The sequence below is a fragment of the Pyxicephalus adspersus genome, chromosome 4, assembly GCF_032062135.1.
Source record: "Pyxicephalus adspersus chromosome 4, UCB_Pads_2.0, whole genome shotgun sequence".
Lineage (NCBI taxonomy): Eukaryota > Metazoa > Chordata > Amphibia > Anura > Pyxicephalidae > Pyxicephalus > Pyxicephalus adspersus.
Window position 1 is genome coordinate 34,203,861 of NC_092861.1, and position 20,394 is coordinate 34,224,254.

The 20,394-nt window shown below is 35.9% G+C and overlaps 2 protein-coding genes and 1 long non-coding RNA gene across 3 annotated transcripts in view; all 3 read left to right on the top strand.

Annotated features, from left to right (window-relative positions):
• MYO7B (myosin VIIB) overlaps window positions 1-4,108 on the top strand; it is a 37,090-nt gene extending 32,982 nt beyond the window's left edge. The window contains exons 28-31 of the mRNA XM_072407834.1: window positions 512-676; window positions 2,579-2,696; window positions 2,889-3,015; window positions 3,732-4,108. Coding sequence (XP_072263935.1) covers window positions 512-676; window positions 2,579-2,696; window positions 2,889-3,015; window positions 3,732-3,942 — 621 coding nt within the window. The 3' untranslated portion in view covers window positions 3,943-4,108. The remainder of the gene's footprint in view (window positions 1-511; window positions 677-2,578; window positions 2,697-2,888; window positions 3,016-3,731) is intronic.
• Window positions 4,109-4,259: 151 nt separating this feature from the next.
• On the top strand, window positions 4,260-8,004 carry LOC140328325 (uncharacterized). The gene is made up of 2 exons (XR_011920270.1): window positions 4,260-4,996; window positions 6,692-8,004. It is a non-coding gene; the product is annotated as an uncharacterized lncRNA (long non-coding RNA).
• A 2,407-nt stretch (window positions 8,005-10,411) lies between these two features.
• Window positions 10,412-19,242, top strand: GPR17 (G protein-coupled receptor 17). Its single transcript, XM_072407835.1, has 2 exons — window positions 10,412-10,464; window positions 13,761-19,242. Exon 2 carries the CDS (start codon window positions 13,782-13,784, stop codon window positions 14,799-14,801), a length of 1,020 nt encoding a protein of 339 aa, XP_072263936.1. The 5' UTR covers window positions 10,412-10,464; window positions 13,761-13,781; the 3' UTR covers window positions 14,802-19,242.
• The last annotated feature ends 1,152 nt before the right edge of the window (window positions 19,243-20,394 follow it).

Sequence of the window (20,394 nt, forward strand, 5' to 3'; positions counted from 1 at the left end):
CGACCGATAATCCGATTCTGCTTGATGAATCAGGGGCAATGTGTTTATATGTAATACAGTTTATCTAGTAAATGCTTTAACTTGGATTGAAAAATACAGTATACAGGTCATACATGCAGGCAATTAAGTGATTGATTTGGAGATTTACATTACCAAGATATTAGGAAAAATACCAATTCCATTGTAGCTAACCACCTTGTTTAGATTCTAGAGCTGAACAGTTATATTTTGGAACAAGCCAACAAACACAAAAATGATGGATTGCACTCTCTTCTATGTATGTGTTTTGGGTATTCAATCGGGATAACAGAATATTCAGCCTTACATTTTGAATGGAGTATGTCTTACTTTTATTAACAAAGCAAGTTTGTCAGGTGATTAGTTTGTGTCTACCATCATTCTTTTTGTTATTTTGACTCCATCTTTTTCTTCTCCTTTATTGCATAGGATGAGTTCCTATTTTTCCCACTGTAAAATTGCCACTGTAAATCATCTCATCTGTTTCTTTCAGGATGAAGACTTGGCAGAGTTGTTGTCTAAACACTACTATATTAAACATGGATTGATCTTGAAGGATGAATTGATAAAAAGTGCTGTGAAAGACTGCATACCATCAAAACAGTTGGCTACAAAAGGCACCTACTGGGCAAATATGTTAAAAGAAACGCATGCTAAGGTAATTCTTTTGGCAAGAACTTTTGATTACATTTTCATGTTTAATTAATTATATATATGTAATAATGTTTATTTCCATAGACCGAGAGGTTCAAACTAAAAAAAAGAAGTATACATAAAAAAATGAGGGTTAAATTTTTTCTGCTAACTCTGTCCACTCCATCTTTCACCATCTGTGTCCCATGCATCTTTACCCAGTCCTTTTTTTAACAATTTAACTTAACTATGATTTATTTTTGCCCAACTTTGTCCAACTTTTTCTCTAATTTTTTGTTACTATTTCAGCGCCTCACTGTCCATACAGCTAATGAGGCATTGAATGGCAAAACGTTGCACAGATATTGCACTATAAGACTATAGTGATAGGCTACAGTTCACCTGTCATAGGAGAATGACGTGCTGCACATGAAACTGCCCAGCACTGCTCACTTCAGACTGCCCTCTCTGCCTCCCTCCCCACTCCACACTGTTACATGCAGCCTTCACACAAGGAAAGACATCCCCAGCATCGATATAGACATAGCAGCCGGGCTGCTTGTAAACAGCAGGGAGGAGTAAGGCAGGGCTCTGCGATCGACTCGAGTTGCCTTTGCAATCAACTGGTAGATCGCGATCGACATTTTGGGCACCCCTCCTCTACAACTTTGCTCTGTCTACCTTATTCTACAGTTTTAGGCTACTTCATCCAATGGGACACCAAATCTTGTCTGCAAAATAGACTCTCTGCCAGACTACCAATAATCAAGTCAGGTTTCTGCTTAAACTGGTGCTTACACTGAGCCTGACAGGGAAATATAGTAGGGCACTTTTTATTCTGCTAATTCAGAATTTGTCTAGTGGAATTTGCAGGTAAGGAAAATGTGACAAAGTAAGCTGTTCATAGTTTCAGGTGGTTAAGTGCATCAGAAGTATCTGAGAGGGGCATTTTCTCCATCTTTTATTCCTCATCTTTCCTTCTATGGCAAAGTTTACTAGTAGGAGAACCACACAGGTCTCTTTAAATGATAGTAGGGTCAAGCCATGAAAGCAAGAATAGGTGATGCTTATGTCATGACATGCTCAATCGCATATGTCACTTAATTCTACCTGTAAAATGATAGATTAGAATAAAATGCACCTATATTTTATATACAGCAGTTATCTGTAAATTAAACTAAAACATGTTTGTGACTGTATTAGAACAGGCATTTTTTTAATAGCTTCTCGCTCAAGCATTTGAAGAAGTGGAGAAAATGTGACCAGGCAGGCTCTAAAGTGGAACTAATCACTAGAAATAAGAAAAAATGTGACCAGGCAGATTCCCTTCTTATTATAAAATTACCTTACCTGTCTAATCACAATTTTTACAATACACTGACCTGTCCTCTTTCTGTCATAAGTGCTGCCATGTTCTTTTCTTCCTGATTTCAATCTTTTGCCATCTTGATTGGCTAAGCTGGGAGGATGTAACTCCCATGCAGGCATCAGGAGTTCATTTAGTCCCTACAGTTATCCCGACATCCATTGCTGAGCTGCAAATGCCATCTGAGAAAGTGAAGAGAAATCTTTCATATGGCGACACAGACATACATACTCCATTTTATTAGAGATGTCTGTTATTTGGAGATATTTCTCAACAGTTCCTCCTCTGACACCTATCAAATAGAAACATGCAACATATTCTCTCTTACACCCATTATTAGGACAGATGGACAGAAGTCTTTTGTACAGGTAAACAGACAAAATAAGTTGCATATTCTATACAAAACTAACTACAGCTCCCACATAATCTTTTCTGCCTTAAACCTTGGAGAAAATTGGAGATGTCCAGAACAGTAAATGAAGTGCATAAATGAAGAGAAATATTATTGATTTCCTACAAACATAACATATTGGCCATTATCTTCTAATGTGTGTGTTACAGGCACAGTATGTGACAAGTAAGACTCCAGTACCAAAAGTAAAGGAGACAATAGTGGATTTTTCATGGCTGCAATGGCCTCTGTTGTTTTCTAAGTTCTTTGAAGCATCCAAGTTTTCAGGTAACCAATTACTAACTACCAATTCATATTGTTTCAATATTTGAATAAATTTTGAATTTAAAACAAAATATATAAAAAATTATTTTAAATAAGAAATATAATATATAAGCAACATTGAACAATTACTAATGTATAGTGTTCCTAACACGAGTCATGTTTATTTATCTCAACCATTGAATATATATTTTGCAGGACCTAGTATTAACAAGAACCATTTCATTGTTGCAATAAACTGGAAGGGGGTTAGTTTTCTAGATGAAACTGAGAAGAAGCTGCTGGATCTTTCTTTTCCTGAGTTAATTGGCATCCATACTAAAAGGTGAATTTTTCTGAGTAGTAATCTACCCTCTTATTTTATTTTATTTGTAGAGGGTACATTTAAAAGTCAGTTTTCCAAAATCATTAGTAAAAATGGAACTGATGAGCTAAACCAACAAACCATAGTTTTTGAGTCTCAGATAGTCTAGCAATTGTTATTGTGTTGTTAATTTGACCATTTTATTTCTGGGTGAATCTCTTCACATTTGCATTAGCCTGAAACCCTATTCTGTGCAGTCCCCGTATTTAGCTTCTCTTTGTTGCCAGTGACCTAACCTGTTTCATTTCTGGGCTGAGCCCTGCCACACAAGTGCATCCTGTCTAACAACAGTACCTTAATTGGCACTGCTGTATCCACATCAAAGGGGGCATTGAGAGATTTGACACATGGAACTTACTGACAGCAAAGTGATCTTCATGTTTTACAGTGATGCTTATATCTTATTCCATCAGCAGGCTAGAGTAGGCAGACAATCTAAATTATTGGGGGGATGAAAAAAAAGTAATTTATTTGGAAAAGCAGTACATGACTTTGTCAATTTGACTGTGTTCTGGTCAGTTTTATATTATTTTAAATAGGAAAAAGAGTTAAAGACTCTATTTTCTCTTGTTAAAGAGAAAATAGTTATAAACAGATAAAAACAGACATTAAGGCTCAGTTATCTTTCTAAAAAAACTGTTGCAAATTCATGACTTATTTTTGTAATTCTGTTTTAGGGCTGCAAAGCAGTTTGGTCAGTGCTGTGTTTTAAATACAGTTCGTGGAGAACAATATGTACTAACCACACAAAACAGTGAAGAAATCTCTAAGCTTCTTCTTTACTTTGTGGATGGCCTGAAGACCAGATCATTATATGCAGTGGCCCTGCAGGACAGCTCCCGGACATCAACAGAGTACAATAAAACAGGTGTGAGCCAATCTATCTAGCTTTGTGAACACATGAGGAAGAATGAAAAGTGACAACAAAGTTTATCTAAAGCCAAAATGTTTATTTTGTTTAGGACAAAATATGTAATGAATGAAGTCTGTCAGTTTTATTTTTTTGTCATGTGTGACTTATTTTTTGGGATTTTTCCTAACTTCCATTTTTGTATCTTTTAATCTTAATATTAGATACTTATTTTCTAATTATAATTTAATTCAGCTTTAAATGCTAAACTATCTAAAATAATTATTTTTAGATAGTTTAGCATTTAAAGCTGAAGTTAAATCTACTAATATTTTGCTTTTCTAGGTCTCTCCATCTTCCTATCAACATGTTAATGATGTTTTTATTTTAATAAATTATTTCCATTTTTATTACATACCTTATTTTAGAGCCCTTGCTTTTTGCTGCAGTTGGTTGGAGGGGTCAACCTGTGATTATGATCTTCCTAGGTCACGATGTTACTTTCAGGAAGGGACCCTGCATGGTCCATAAACTTAGGCTTTGCAACATTTTGTGACAGCCATTTTACAATAAAGCAAGAATCCTGTATTTTGGAGTGCTGGTGAATTTGTGTATTTACCCAGTCACATCTGACTGACCCGCCCAATCAATAAATTCAGAAATTAGATGTAGTGCAATGTGCAAGCACGTTTGGTCTGTGAAACAATTTTTTTGTCCACTGCTTTTTTAGCTATATACTATTGCCTGGTTCAGTTTTAGCATTAGTTGGCCTTTAATAACTTTATAATTCGATACATTCCTTTCCTTTAATATTATTGTAAAATATATATTTTAAAAAAGCCACATTAAGATTTATAATGTTGCTTTCTACACAACAAGAATTACCTACGAGTAAACTGATAACACCCCAGTGAGATACATACTCAGTTTATTGTCATATTGGTGTTTAACATTTTTGTCTTGTTCACTCAGGAGTTGCTGGTCAATCACCCTTTAAACAAGATTTCTCGCTGGAACAGTGGCAACACATACTTCCAGATGACAACTGGAAGCCTTGTGCGAGACAACAAGATCCTGTGTGAGACTTCACTGGTATGTTCACATTCTGTTTCTGTAGTTATATAAATTGGTTTTAAAGTTAACTACAACTCTAAGGGGTCTATTTATAAAGCATTGAATCTGACATTCAGAGAAACATTACCTGGTGGAGAATGTTCCAGGTCAATGTATTTCAATGGCTTCTCCACCGGGGAATATCTCGGTGAATGTCAGATGCGCTGCTTTATAAATGGACCCCTAAGAAACATCATTTCCAGTGAACATATAAAGCTTGTAAACTGTTATGCACAAACATGCCACAATATTTGTTTAATTTGATACTGTTTACAACAACCTTTGATTTCCATTGAATCGTCTTACTGCTCATCAGTAATATAAAATAATTTCTGAGCAAAACAAAAAAAAAGCAAACAACAATAGTAGTTGAAATAAAGTTTTCTGACCCTAGTGTCACCTAATGGTCAACAAACAGCTTATTATGTGCTTGTCTCACCTTGATTGTCGGACAAAATAAAACCTCTGTCATCTGAGAATTGTAATACTGGGCAACCTCACCTCAAACCTCTGTATTGATGTCACTCACCAACTTCGTTCTCCACAGTTTGGGCAACTAGGTTACATGGGAAGGCCGGGCTATACACAGATTTTTTATCCTGACCTTATATCCTGTTCTGTTATCTAGTTGCTTTGCTCTCTTTAATCAGGCTGTGCTTGGACTATACTGAGTTTGGATGCTGTTGGTGGTTGGTGGTGTCTGGGTGAATGGAAGGGGGTACACAACCCAGAATCACACACTCAGTTCATGCAATAGACCTGGGTGTCTGATACTAGAAGAATAATGTTTTACAGCTGAGGAGTCTTTACATTGGCCAAATTTGCCAGTAACACCCTATTTTAAAGAGACACTGCTAACTCACCATGCTATAACTGTGGAAGACTTAGAAGAGTACAACACTACTCTTGGTGGTGATTTGTGGTCCATGGTCATAGTATCTGGCAAAATCAACAGCTGTTTTTAGTACTGTTTAGGTCTACACGGACGTTTTTTAAAAACGCATGTAAACATTCCTACTGCATTTATATGCGTTTTATGCACTTTTATTAGCATTTTAAAGCTTGCATTTAAAAACTTGAAAAGTCTATACCGTGTTTTTCTGTGGTTTTAACACGTTTATATTTCAAATGCTTCTAAACTCGAGAAAACCCCCCATTGAAATCAATGGAAGCGTTTTCCCATGTTTTTGGGCGTTAAACCCGCTTTTAAATTTTTTAAACGTTGCAAGCAACGTTATAGATAATGCTCATAAACATGCCTCAAGGAAACGTCCCAGTAAAGATTAGCCCTTTGGAATGTATGGTAATTTCAAACATGGGCTTTTAAAGCCTCAGGTTAAACGCTGGGGAAAACGTCCATGTAGACTAAGCTTAAAACAGATATCACAAAACACTTTACATGTTAATTTTACCAGATCAAAAGGCTGCACATAGGAGAAGTTCTTTGTTAGAATATTTGATGATATTGTTGTTTTTTATTTGTATTAATAGAATTTCTATCTTTGTTCAACCGTTTTTATGTCCTATCTCTAGCTTGGACCTGTTCTCATTATTTAGTGTAAATTGTATAGTGTGTGGTTGTTCTAAAAAGTGTTGATAGGAAATGAATAATGATTATGAAAGATATTCTTTCTATTTTTACTTGTATTTATTATGCTAATTATTATCCCGCAGGGCTATAAAATGGATGACCTGTTGACATCGTACATCAACTACTTTCTGTTAAAGCAGCAAAATGCAAGGGATTCATAGTGCAGCTGGTCCTAGACATCTGAATATACTCAAACCGAGACATGAACTGCAGCCAATCTGTGCCTGATGCTGACTTCAACATAAAACATGGCAGTCAGCATGGTAACTGAAGAAACCAGTCTATCCTTAAATCATCAGCTGGCGTCAGCATCTGTCTTATCTCTACTAATAAACATTAGTGCCTAGTGTTGTATTCAGTTTAATGAAGGGAGAAAATCTATTTTGTGAAAAGCCATCTGGGAGACTTTTGTAATGTCATTCATTTTCCACTGATTACCACAAGATATATCTGTTCATTGACATAAAAGTGTCAGGATCCAGCAAAACAGATATGCACTGCCTGGGCCTTGTACACACCATCCCTGTTCCACACCAGTGCCACAACCGCTACATCAGTCACAAACAACTAATCCTTAAGCACCAGAATATAATGTAAGCAAGTCATGTACCATTTTCTGCATCAAACTGCCAAATATTCAGAAAACCTTTCCTGCTTGTAGCACAATATGTATTATATAGCCAGTAATACACAATTGTCACCTAGGGGCTAAATGAATACATTTGTAGCTAGTTAAATGATTATAAGCAAAGCAGGCAATATCTGCTCTTTAGATTGATAGTACTGGCTTGCATATATCATCACAATTGTACACCACCATCTACACATCTCCTGTTATTTGGCATCCCTTTCCATCAACCTTTTTGTTGTGAGTTTGGAGGCCTTATATCCTGGTGCCTTTACTATTAACTACCTTTGAAGCATGTGTGACCTTTTACTGTACGTGGCAAGTAATAGGATTTGTTGATGTAGCTAATGTAAAAATAAATCAATTGCTAAACATACCTGTGTATTCATTACCTTGCTGTTTGATATTTATACAATTTATATTATGCTGATTATTGCAGTACAAGTCATACTAAACTTCAACAAGGAGTTCAATGACCATATGAAACCACAGGACCTCAGGTTAGGTGCTTTCATACATGTTGATGAGCTCTGAGTAGGATTCTTTAGTTAGGAGGTTTGTTATCCTGTGCAAGGGTACAGAAAAATGTTCACCCAAGTAGATTATAATTTTTTTTTTAAATGAATAGCTTTAAAAATAACAATTGTATACTATATTCAGAATGTTTCTCTATACAGATTAACATGACATTGTATATGCTATTAACAACTATACTAATACAACAAATTGTGATTAGTTCATTATATAATAAACACAATGAAAAGAAAACAATTTCTTCATTCATCTTAGAATATGCATTACATGAAGATAGAACCTCTGCATGTTTTTTTTGCAATTCCTTGCAATCCAAAATGGAAAATAATCAGAAAAAAAACAAATGTATTTAAAATCTACAGCCACCCATAGATCTCAAGGATACTCCACTTTCATGCATCATTTCAAACTATCTCATGACAACTGTCAGGAGGAACAAAATAGGTTAGAAAACATACTGTTATTGCAATTGTTTCCCTCTGACAATGTTGGCAACCGCATCTCCATAGCAATAAACATAAGGCTTGTTCAAGCTGAGCATCCATTTGTGTGTCTATGTAATCCCATTTTAGTAGTTTAATGGATACAGAGAATGATGGAGGACAAATATTCTCTGAACCTAAATATTTACACCAGAAAGAATAGAACAGTGCTGAAATTGCTAGCAAGTGCAAACAGTATCTGAAAACTTGAACAATCTTTTATATTTTTAAAAATTACTGTGGCTAGTGCTATTTAACCAAATTGACTTCAAAACCTTTTGAGTTGCTGACCAGGAATAAGTTTGTAGATTATTTGTTATAAATTTTATTTGACCTGATCTGCATGCTTGTGGCATGCAATGACAGCATCTATATTTCTCTTAGCACAGGTTTCCTTTATTAACCAATAAATTGTACCTGTGGCCAGGCTGTGAACATTTATGTTTTCATACAAACTTCACTAACAACAATTGTGGCACCTAATGGTACTGAATACAATTGTTTTTTTATTTGCAAAAACTAAATACATCAAAATTTATTGTTCCCCATTTTATTTATAATGTGGTTATATGTACATTAAAATGTTTTCAATTTTTTTAAATAAATTGTGTTATAAAAATCAAATTTTAATTGGTACTATTGGTCCCACAATTGTTGTTAGTGAATATGTGTATTATTAGGGAAGTGGTACTGTAACATTTGGACCCATTACCAAATGTTTATTCATGCAAATTTACAAAAGGACAATGACCTTTAAAACAAACCTTCAATGACCTCTGTATCTACATCTACAGAGGAGTTTTTCATTCACAAATTTCACAGCAGATGCACTTACAAATTCTATTCTCAGTAGCTGAGCTCCCCTCACATAGATTAGAAGGATGGAAGACTGTCAAGTCATTGGGGCATCAGAGGAAGCCTGAGACGGAGAGAACTCCATGTTGTTAAAAAATATAGCTTATAAAAACTACCTTTTCATTTCTTCCAAGAAATAAGCTTTATTACACTTTCAACAGTATATTAATGATAATATAAATAACATTTAGTAACAGGATATTCATGCCAAGAGCCTCCTGGGATGCGTGACGTAGGTACCCTGGGAGGCTCTGCGCTCCTCTTCATTCTCCATCACCTAGGCGATGGAGAATTAGGGGGCAGTGCTGCACTTTAAAAAAAAAAAAAAAAGGTGTTGCATTTAAAAAAAAACACAAGCAGAATTTTTACCTTACCTAAAGCAAATAGTTTTTAATTATATTAAAATAATATATTATACATGCTTTTTACATTTTTTTCTTTAACAGATTTGTGTATTTAAAGTTTATTATTAAATTTGTTGAATTTATTAAATATTGGACATATTTGGGTGAGTTATGCCTAATTATTATAGGCCTACAATGTAAAATTAATTTCCATGCAAAAAAAGTAACGCTTTTTGTGTGGAAATACGGACAGAATTAGAACGCCAGGGGGTTAAGTTAGCAGAGCTTCACCTCATTCACTAAGCTTAGTGAATTATCCTTTGCGGAACAATAAGTCATTTGCTATGTGAACAGCCTAAAGTCCTTTATTAACCAACCTCAGTGTGTTTTACCCTTTAGGTATAAGTCTATTTAATGTACAGCGCTGCGTAATATGTTGGCGCTATATAAATCCTGTTTATTAATAATAATAATAATAATAATAATAATAAAGTCAGCCGACATCCCCTGTGAATGTATTTTTCTTGCTTCGGGTGACCTGCAGAATAGACATCTCTTACTGATGCCATTTGTATGTCTTCTGCCCAAAGCCAAGTCTCTGGCAATGCAGCTGTGCTGGAAGCAGAACAAGATGAGTATGTGTGAAGCCAGCCCATGACAGGGGCTCTCTGATGAGGGGATTTTTATGTCTAATGGGACACAAGGAATGATAGTTCCATCTGACAAAAGTCATAACCCCCTGGAGCATGTCCCCCCAAGTTACTATGACAACGGTGCACTCATCCATTCCCCAGACACACTCCTCTCTTTGTCCTACTGTGAAAAATGCTGCTGTTCCAATGTGATTGAGGGGTTAGGGAGCGGACAAAAATGTGGGGGTGCCCTGCCATCTATTCAAAGAGCTGGCTATCTTACCCCAACAAAGACGCACAGTCCTACTTAAACTAGGGCACACGGATCTGAGAAGATCAGCTAATAAGTGTGGAGCTGGGCTGGAAGAATTGAGGGATCTTGTAAGTATACTAATACTAGCATAGAGAACTCATCTCTAGATGTCTCATGTCTCACCTCAAAATGTTAGATTTATAACTCAATAATTGGAATATTCTACATATATTCCACTGGGGCTGCGTTATCAAATTATCATGTACTGGGCTCCAATAAATGTGTGCTATAGGTTGGGTTTAATATATTACTATATTGGACTAGATTACTATAATATTGATTAGCAGCATCTACTTTTATGGTTCTGATAACATATATATGGATATCTGGATAGTCATTAATCATTTACATTACACAAAATGTATACAGGATCATTTACAACTTTAGTTTATTGGAGTTTTGATAATGGCTATCTGGATCTTTGATAATGTTGTTTGCTTTTTCCTTTTGCAGTATTAGTTGAATATAGGTACCAGAATAAAAAAGCAGAAATAGCGCTTTGATCTGCTTTAATGATCAATTTATTTTATTATTTTAATAGTGGGAAACTAATTACAGATGGAAAATTTAGTTGATGTGCACCTAATGTATTATTTTATTGTATTATAAATGTAACAAAGATTTCTGTTATTTCTGCACACATACTATTGTTATACAATATATATACATACATACATATATATATATAAATATATATACACACACACAAATAAATAAATAAATAAATATATATATATATATATATACATTTAAAGAACCCAAAACCCCTAAAAAGATTTATTCTAGCTAAGTTTTTTGGTATTTCTTTGGATATAGGCTGGGGAGTTTATACATCCAATACTTTTGGTGTCTTTCGAACTATAACAGGTGATCACTTCCACCGTTTATTACCTATTGATGAGAACAGGACTAATATTTTACTAAGTTCACTGGACACATTTTTCTATCTTTTTTTTGGAAATGAATAAACACTAAAAAACAAGGGAAGAAGTAGTTAGCTGGAGCTGATTAGGAATTTAAGGGTTTCTTCAGGAGTTAAAAAGGAATGAATTAATGATAAACATGTAACTTTTTTATGTGATGCCATTTGTCTTTTTTTCATTCATATGATATACATATAAATGAAGGTGTTACTACAAAGAAGCCATTCATTATTTTTTCTCAATGGAACTGCAAGTATTATTTTTTATTGTTGCAGCTTGGGCACCCAGCCCCAACATCTGATATAATAGAACTGAACAAATCTGTTCTGCTTTTAGTTCATTTAATATATACAGCAGACATCATCTCTGACTGTGCTCAAAAATTACACCTCCCTCTTCCTCTAAACTATTCTTCTTCTTTCATTCTTCTTGTTGATTTTTTTCTCACTACCTAAATTCATGTTTAGGTTCTTGTCAGCATCATTTCCATATGCGGGTAACTGCAGCTTATACACTCACAACAGCCAGACCACCAATGTTCCCTTATTACTTGCAATCTAATCTTCTGGTTCCTCAGAGTACCAGTCGCTGGACAGCAAACAGATATTGTCTCTGACACTAAGCTGTGATGCGGTCAAATTAAGTAGCACCCAGTTAGTTGAATTTTTTTGCTGTTTGTGATTTGGGAATGTTAGTACCATTCTCAACTTTTTGAGAGTTGAGGATTGAGGATGGTACTGAGAGAGGTCAAAACTCTCTAACTGAGCTCCAGAGAGCAGTACATTCTAACGGGGGTCTTGCATTTTATCCAAAAAACAAAAACAGTTACATGGTTACACTTTAATACTTCACTTAGCTTTGAAAACATGATCTGGTTCTTTACACTTCCATCCCATCATAGCCCATATGAAGTATCAGGTGGCCATTCTCACATATACTTTTTGCACCCATTATATTTATAGTGAGCAACAACCCAAAAGTTTTTAAAACAATGCAAAACCACTGAAATTACCCACTCCAGTAAATGCCAAGAACTCTACTCTTCATAATCTCTCTTGAATTTAGTCAATGAACCCCCTGTCAATGGTTTGCATATATGTCTATTGGGTGTAATCAGAAAGGCAGAGATGTATTTAAAAGCTGAGAATTCTGTACCTTGTTATAGTTGGTTGTTAAACAGTGCTGGAAATAATATTTGTGTGCAAACTGGCATTCTGTCCATGTTGGCGTTTTTTAAAAACCTTCAAGAGCAAACTATGTACAATAAAATACTTACACATTCTTAATAGGCAGTAAAACACATTTTCATTTACATCAGTATTTATTGTGAAGAAATATATGTTCAGATTTAAACACATACACCATGTTTTTCTATTGGAGCAGAATCACAACAGGCTGCCAACCAATTATTATATAAACAACCAGATGAAACCTGACTCTTGCTTTTGATCTTGACAGATGAGAATAATAACTTATAAAATCAGAAAAACACAAATAAATCAGCTAAAAAAGTTAGAGGTAGCATAATTAAAAGTTCTTTTACTGGTTGTTAGGAATATGTAAACGTTTTAATGTCCAAATTCTGGGCACAGGTGCACCTAAAGCTTTGCAGAAACTCCATCATATTCAGGATGCTCTCTTTCTGATCACTTTTCATCTCTGTTTGCCTAATAGTTAAGCAAATGTCTTGGAATATTTTTTTGCTTAACTTTAGGGGAGTGAAATCAGTAGGGCAGACAGAATAATAATGTTTTGTTGTTTTTCACTCATAATTTATTACAACGGCAACAAAATGGGAAGTTTGGATTAAAATGATTGTGACTGGCACACTAATAGTTACATTAACTGCTCGCTTCTTCAGTTTCTTTTCATTTCAGTTAGAAAATCTGTATAATGAGCTCATTGTTAAAGAATCTCAGTATTACAGAGTTGTAAGGAAATGTTAACTTGTGTTATGCCTCTGGACATACTGAATGATAATGAAGCTTTATGAGCAATTTTAAGGAACTAGAGATATTTCAAAAGTTTGCAACCTTTTTCCAAGTAAGCCAAAAAAAAAGTATCTGCATTCATAAAACTTCATGCTTTGCAAACCTTTCTCCAAGGCCTATTGACAGTGGATAATTTGCATATAACCAGACATATGCAGGGATATAAAAAGTTAGTGACTAAGCAATATAACTATCTATGGTTGTTTTATCAAGGAACTAGCAATCTTTTTTTTCTGTTGTATAGACTGGTTTAGTTTGGGATGTATTCCAGCTACCCCTATAACAATGAATGGACAAGCATGTTCATAGAGCTTTTAGATTGTACTTATTTACAGTATATGTCTATGGGACCCAATGCAGTTAGGAGTACAAATATAAAAATGCGATATCTCATAAATATTATTATTTTATGCTAAGTTTTGCATTACTAATGTCACTGTTTTTTTCCAGGGTTGCACTTAATTGGTGAAGATGAGTAGTTCACAGAATCAAATGTTCACAAATTCCTCTTTATCTGTTCTGGTGGATCCGTGTGTGCAGGAAACTTGGTTGGAGAATGCTCTTCTGTCTGTTTGTTACTTGATGGGCCTTTCTGTAGGAGGCCTTGGAAACATCCTAGCTCTCTCATTGTTTGTGCGAGATCGCCAACCTAAATCACCATCTGATATCTTTCTCCTCCATCTTGCCCTGTCAGATCTATTCCTACTTCTTAGTCTTCCCAACAGACTCTTCTATCACCTGTCTGGAAATAGTTGGCCTTTTGGCTCACTGGCATGTAGACTGTCTGGCTTTGTTTTTTACCTGAACATGTACGCCAGTCTTTATTTCCTAGCAGGAATAAGTATTGATAGGTACTTGGCTATCGTGCACCCCCTCAGCTCTGTCAAGATTCGAAAGCCCTTACATGCTCATGTTACTTGTGGATTTTTGTGGGCTGTTGTTGCCTTTGCGACAGCCCCATTACTGTTGGGACGAGGAGCATCAATGGAAGAAAATGTTTGCCGCCTATTGTATCGAGAAACACCGTCTTTGCGGGCACTATCATCTCTCAGTGCAGCATTTGCCATCCCTTTCTTGGCTACAGTCATTTGCTATGGACTTATTTTAAGACGTCTTAGACAAGGTGGTGACCGGAAGCCAAAGGAACGAGCAGTAAAGATGGTTCTGCTGGTCCTGACAATATTCCTGATTTGCTTTGTTCCTTATCATCTCAGCCGTACATTATATCATGTTTTGATGCCTGGTGGTGAAAGTTCAGACATGTCATCTCCTTGTGACCTGAGGCAGGGTTTGGCATTAGCTAACAGATTTACCTCCTGCCTTAGCACCCTAAATGCCGCCCTTGATCCACTGGTCTATTTCTTTGCCGTGAAGAAGTTCCGCCAGAGTCTTGTTCAGTTTCCTTGTAGGCGGAATGCCAGAAACAATGGAAAAAATCATGAGGATGGCCGAACAGAGGACAGTTCACTCAGTGCCAAGACAGAAGTATAACAACAAATTATCAAGGGTTGGTTAATGAAATTAAGGTTGTTGTTGAGTGACAGTGATGAAAGAGAATCAAACCACTTACTGTCATATCAACTCCAATTTCCTCATACATTGGATGAAACAAGAAGGGCCTCATTTTTGGACAGCAGGGACTCCAAATCACCTCTTGTGTTATATGTTGGAGGCCTAATAAGCCAGAAAGACCAATCACTTAATGTTTGCCCCAAGCTGAATCAGGCATAAAGCCAATCACCACCGACTATACAAACATGTCAGCCAAATCCTACATTCAACAAACATGTCCCTAGGAATATGTTACCATATGTTGTTTCTGTATAAAATAATATTGAATAGGAAACCTAACTTTAGAAAGTCCATGTCATATACAAATAATTTGTCATAGTTTATTGGTGATATAACATCATGGCAGCCCATATGTCTATTATGGATATTGGCGCAAAAGGGGCTAATAGCTTGACCTCGGTCTACGGAAAGAAATGCTGTGAAAACTCTGTGCAGGCATAGAGCTGTATTTGCAGACATTTGCAAACCTCTCTTGCAAGAAAGATGAATGCCAATGTATTTTCATGGTTACACTTTGGAGCATTTACTATACTGTACTAGGAAATAAAGGAGAATATGATGAAATAAAGAAGAACAAAAACATGAAAAAGATAGGGGCAAAATAAACAAAAGGAAAAAAAGGTAGAAGGGACACGGGAAAGAACTAAAAGATGAAAAAGGTATAGTTAATTTTGAATCAAGAAAAAGGATGTGTAGCAGACATTGATTACTTGGTCATTACTGCAAGGCCTAAAAAAGTCAAACTTTTTCAAATTTAAAAAATGTGGGTCATGTATTCTAGCTTATAATTTGTTTAAAGGCAACTTTATTTAAAGTGAGAATAGGAAGTTTTAGGCTTTTGCCATACAAAGTTTGTTTAGCAGTGGTGAAGCTGTATGTAAAGAGCTTGAACTGTGTGCTGCTACAACATTCAGGCTGTATATTTAGCAAAGCTTCGGTGGGTTCTTTTGGGTACCATTACCCAAATTACTTGGTAACATATGGTCCAATGCTCACTGCCTTTTGTTTTGAGGGCTGTCCCACCAAGTGTGCTTAAAGAAAACACTAAGTCACAGTGCTGTAATAACTTTCAATTAGTGATTTATGGGTCATTGGGCTATCACACATCTATTTTTTTTAGTTGGCTTTGATAGCAGTGCTATATAAAAAGCAATGTTTGATAGTTTTCCAAATTTGGTTCCAGCCTTTGTATTCAAGGCTATCAATTAGTCCTGAATTCAATAACGACATGACAGGGTAGGCAAGTGGTAGAGATAACACAGTTAGGCTATGTACACATGTGCAATAATTGTCTTGGAAAGGATCCTTCACAATCCTTTCCAACGACTAATGACTGCGCGATGTATGAACGAGTGTTGTACATACAGCACCGTTCTTCTCTATGGAAAGGGGAGGGGGAGAACGACAGAGTGGCACCCCACTGTGCTTTCTCCCCCTTCACTTCCATTAGGACCATTCGTCGTCCATCGTCTGTGGATCCGCCAGGACGGCCGTTTGGACTTTGGACGACGAGTGCTGTACACACACCAGATTCTCATCCAATATTGGCCCTGAGCTGATTATCGGACGAGAACCATTGCATGTGTGTACCCAGCCTTGGACTTAAAAGGATTGTTTCATCATCTGATAAAACCGGAATTTTAGGGGAATCTTACTGGATAAAAGAAAGTGCGGATTGCTGATGATTGTATTACTAGGTAAATAGTACGAATAAGACCATTAGACTGAGGATTATTTGGACATCTAAATTTGTGAAAATAACAGTATTTTAGGGAATCATGTAATGGGTGAATTGTAATAGAGCAAGTGGAAGAAATGTTATTTCTTTAGGTATAATTGGACATAGGCCTTGTTATATCCACCAATTAAACTTAATTTTTTGAGGACTGGTAAAAATTTAGGGTTTACCCCTGGTTGTAATAAGGAAAATAAAGAGAATGTATTGTTTTAGGTGTTTGGCACCATCCTATCATATTTTCATCATATTTTATCATTTTTTGAAAAAAAAAAACTTGTGTGTTTCTGGAAATCTGGGAGTATCAATATGAAAATTACCTAACCCAGAAAGGGGATGGGCTGCTTGAGCCGTATAAAAATAAAAAGTTATTGTTGGGTATTGTAGTCAAGGGACCAAGACACACAAAAATTATACTTTTAGAAGTCTAGGATCTAGATTTGACCCAAAGCAGTTGAATAAATTTTCTGGAGGAGTTGTAATGTATTGATTAGGATTGAAGGATAAAGCTGTATAAAGACATAGAGAAATGTTTTGTAATGCTATTATTCCGAACCACATTTTGCACTGTTGTCATGGAACTATAAGGATGTTTAAGGGAAACAGGTTTAGTTAGTATCTTTTTATATGGTTCAATAAATAAATCAAATCAATGGAAATTTAACTACAAAGATTTACAAGTGGTTTGAGATAAATTACAGGCTTTTGATATGCTCATATTACCATGTAGACCTGAAATACCTTTTTTTTAACTGTAAAGGCTTTATTGTAAGCAATTCTGCACTATTTCATGTTTATTTTGTGTCACAATAGTTATGGTGTATGCTATGATACTAAAGTATAAATCTTAAATCACAGTTGGGATCACATTAATACATAGCAAAAAGGGCAATGCACTAATGTTCAAAATTAATTTCTTGCAACCTTCTTACCTTTCTAAAACATATCTATGTATTCACATTTTAAATTATTATTTAAATATATATATATATATATATATATATATATATATATATATAAAACGGTTACCTACACTAAGAATCACCAGCTAACCCTGCAGATTAAAATCCCAATGTCCTATTCTACTGGGGGTAAAGTTTTGTGTATTGTGTAGTGGACACATATCTGGAGTTGGAGTACAATATATGACCCATACTGTATATTATAGAGAAGAGGACCTAAACTATCATCATTAATTTTTTATACACCATGCTCAGTCACCTTTTGGTGATTAGGAGGAGTAAGGCACACTGAGACTATGGTATAGGGACTAGAGAAGTCTTGCAGTGTGAATGGGATGGGTAAACTTTTTATCTGTAGTATGGTTAGTATTGGTGTGCAAGTGAGGGGTATTACACATGGAAACCGAATGTGGATCCCAGTGCAAGAAGAAGAATGTTTTGTGCTACAGAGACAAGAAATGATACACTGAAACAAGATGAAGCCAACAGAAACTGGAGCTGATTGTCAAACTTTCTTCACTACCAATGTCTTTTACACAGCATAACATCATACATTATAGGTCCAATCCACACCAAATATTCTATTATAGGATGCTTCTTATAGTCCATGTCAAACCCTGGTGGACAATTGTTTCACATTAACAAATATCTCCAGAATATAATGTGTACTTTTCTTGGAGCCAGAAAGATCTATTCCCTTCTTATGATGTGACCACACATCACACCTACTGCCTATGTCTTCCATTCATCACAACCACTGCTCACTTCTTACAACTCATTTGTTTTTAAAGACAATTTAGTCCTAGATATCTATACTTGTAGTTCATTAAAAAGCATTGCTTTATATGTCAATCCTAACATTGATTCAAAAAGTGCATTACCATGCCAAGGTTGGAAAGCAGAGCCACATCCTCTTATTATGCAATTTTTTGACAATACCGGTAATTGTAGGTATATTTGGAGGGGTGCAATAACATTAAGGTTAGAGGTGTCTAACATGCTTTGAGTTTGTATTTTGTATTATATTTGATTTTAAGTCCTTCTTGTATATCAGGGGTCCCCAATCCCCCCCAGTCTGTCAGCTGGGCCGCAAGAGCACGGAGACCAGCAGTCCCCAACCCTGCATGGAGGAGGTGCACCGGCCAGAGGCGCGGACCATGTCCCCTGTATGTATCACAGGCTCAGGGCGGTGGGCAGACTGTATCTCTGGAGACTGGGTGGGTTCTGGCATCATGACGTCACTATGGGGGAAGTTTCTTCCCCTTTGAGTAACACACGGCTCTCTGCACATGCACGAAAAGGTTGGGGACCACTGTTGTATATCAAACATGTATTTTCTTGCAAAAGCGCAGGTTCACTAAAAAAATTGTCTCAGGGTCATTTGTATATATTACAAAGATATAAGTAAATGTAGAAGAGGATCTGCCTGCTTTATTCTGTCAGGTAAAAAACGGGGAGCCAGTTTAATGAACAGGAAAATGGGGTGTTGTGTACATAAACAGTATACAAAATGCACCACTGGTACTAGGAAGCCATATTTTAATTTTTACTAATACCGTGTTTCCCCGAAAATAAGACCTACCCCGAAAATAAGACCTAGCACTTTTCCCCCAACCTGCCCTAATATAAGACCTACCCCGAAAATAAGACCTAGTAGAAAAAGAAAAAATACTCACCGAGCGGGAGACAGCTCCTTAATCCGTTCCAGATCCTTGGATTTATACCAAACAGGACTTATACCAAACACATATTTCCCATAAGAAATATAAGGAAAATGATTAATCCATTCCCATGACAAAAATCCTATTAATATTGGAATATTATACATTGATGGGGCTGTATAAAATAATTTAAACACTGCATAATACTAAATACATAAATACAAAAGCAATTAGATGAAATAAATGAAAATGTAACCTCACTTTACCTTACTGAGAAGAGTGGAGTGCCTACTAGGATGGTGCTGAGAAGAGAGGAGGAGGGCATGTTCTGTAATTCAGAGAGAGTTATAGTGCGGGTTGTTCACTGAATGGTAGGGACTGGCATACTGAGGCTCGTGGGCAGTCATGGCTTTGTCTCGAGAGAGGTAAATAAGGATAGCGTGCAGTGCTATGACTCATAGTTCTAGAACAAAGGTTGAATACCAAGCAAAATTTTTTGTATCCAAACAGGACGTATACCAAGTTGGACTTATTCCAAAGCAGACTTATACCAGGGTACCACTGTATATAATATTTCATATAGTTGGCACATGGACTTAGAATAGGAACAGACAGATGACATCAGAATCAGAAAAAGTTAAATGAATCTCAGTTGAAATCTGAAAACTAAACAATGGCTTTCCTAGAGGAAATAAGCAGTGTTTATAATACCATAAGCAGTGCAAATAAAACAAAATTTCACATATCACCAAAAACAGCAGGCTAATATCATGGTTATGGGTATTGGATTTTTTTTTTGTTTTAATGGAGAAAATAAGAGAAAGGTAAATTAGGAATCTGAAAAATGTGGCCGTGTTACAATTTCAATTTATTACTAAAAAAGTTTTTATTCGGTTCTTAGAAATAACAAGAGATTGATTGGCATGAATTTGTCATTCACACAGAACCCTTCCCTACTGCTGGGGACTGAAGGGCCGAAACTGGGTCAAAATAAAAGATCAAATATTGAGAGTTTAGTGAGTGTTCACCCAAGTGCCCAATACCCGCACTGTCTGGCAGGTCTGCATAATATGCAACCAGTTTATTTAAATACTTTTTCCAAGTGGAACTTCCTGCATGAGGCAGAGCTATAGAGAAATCCAATGACATGTACA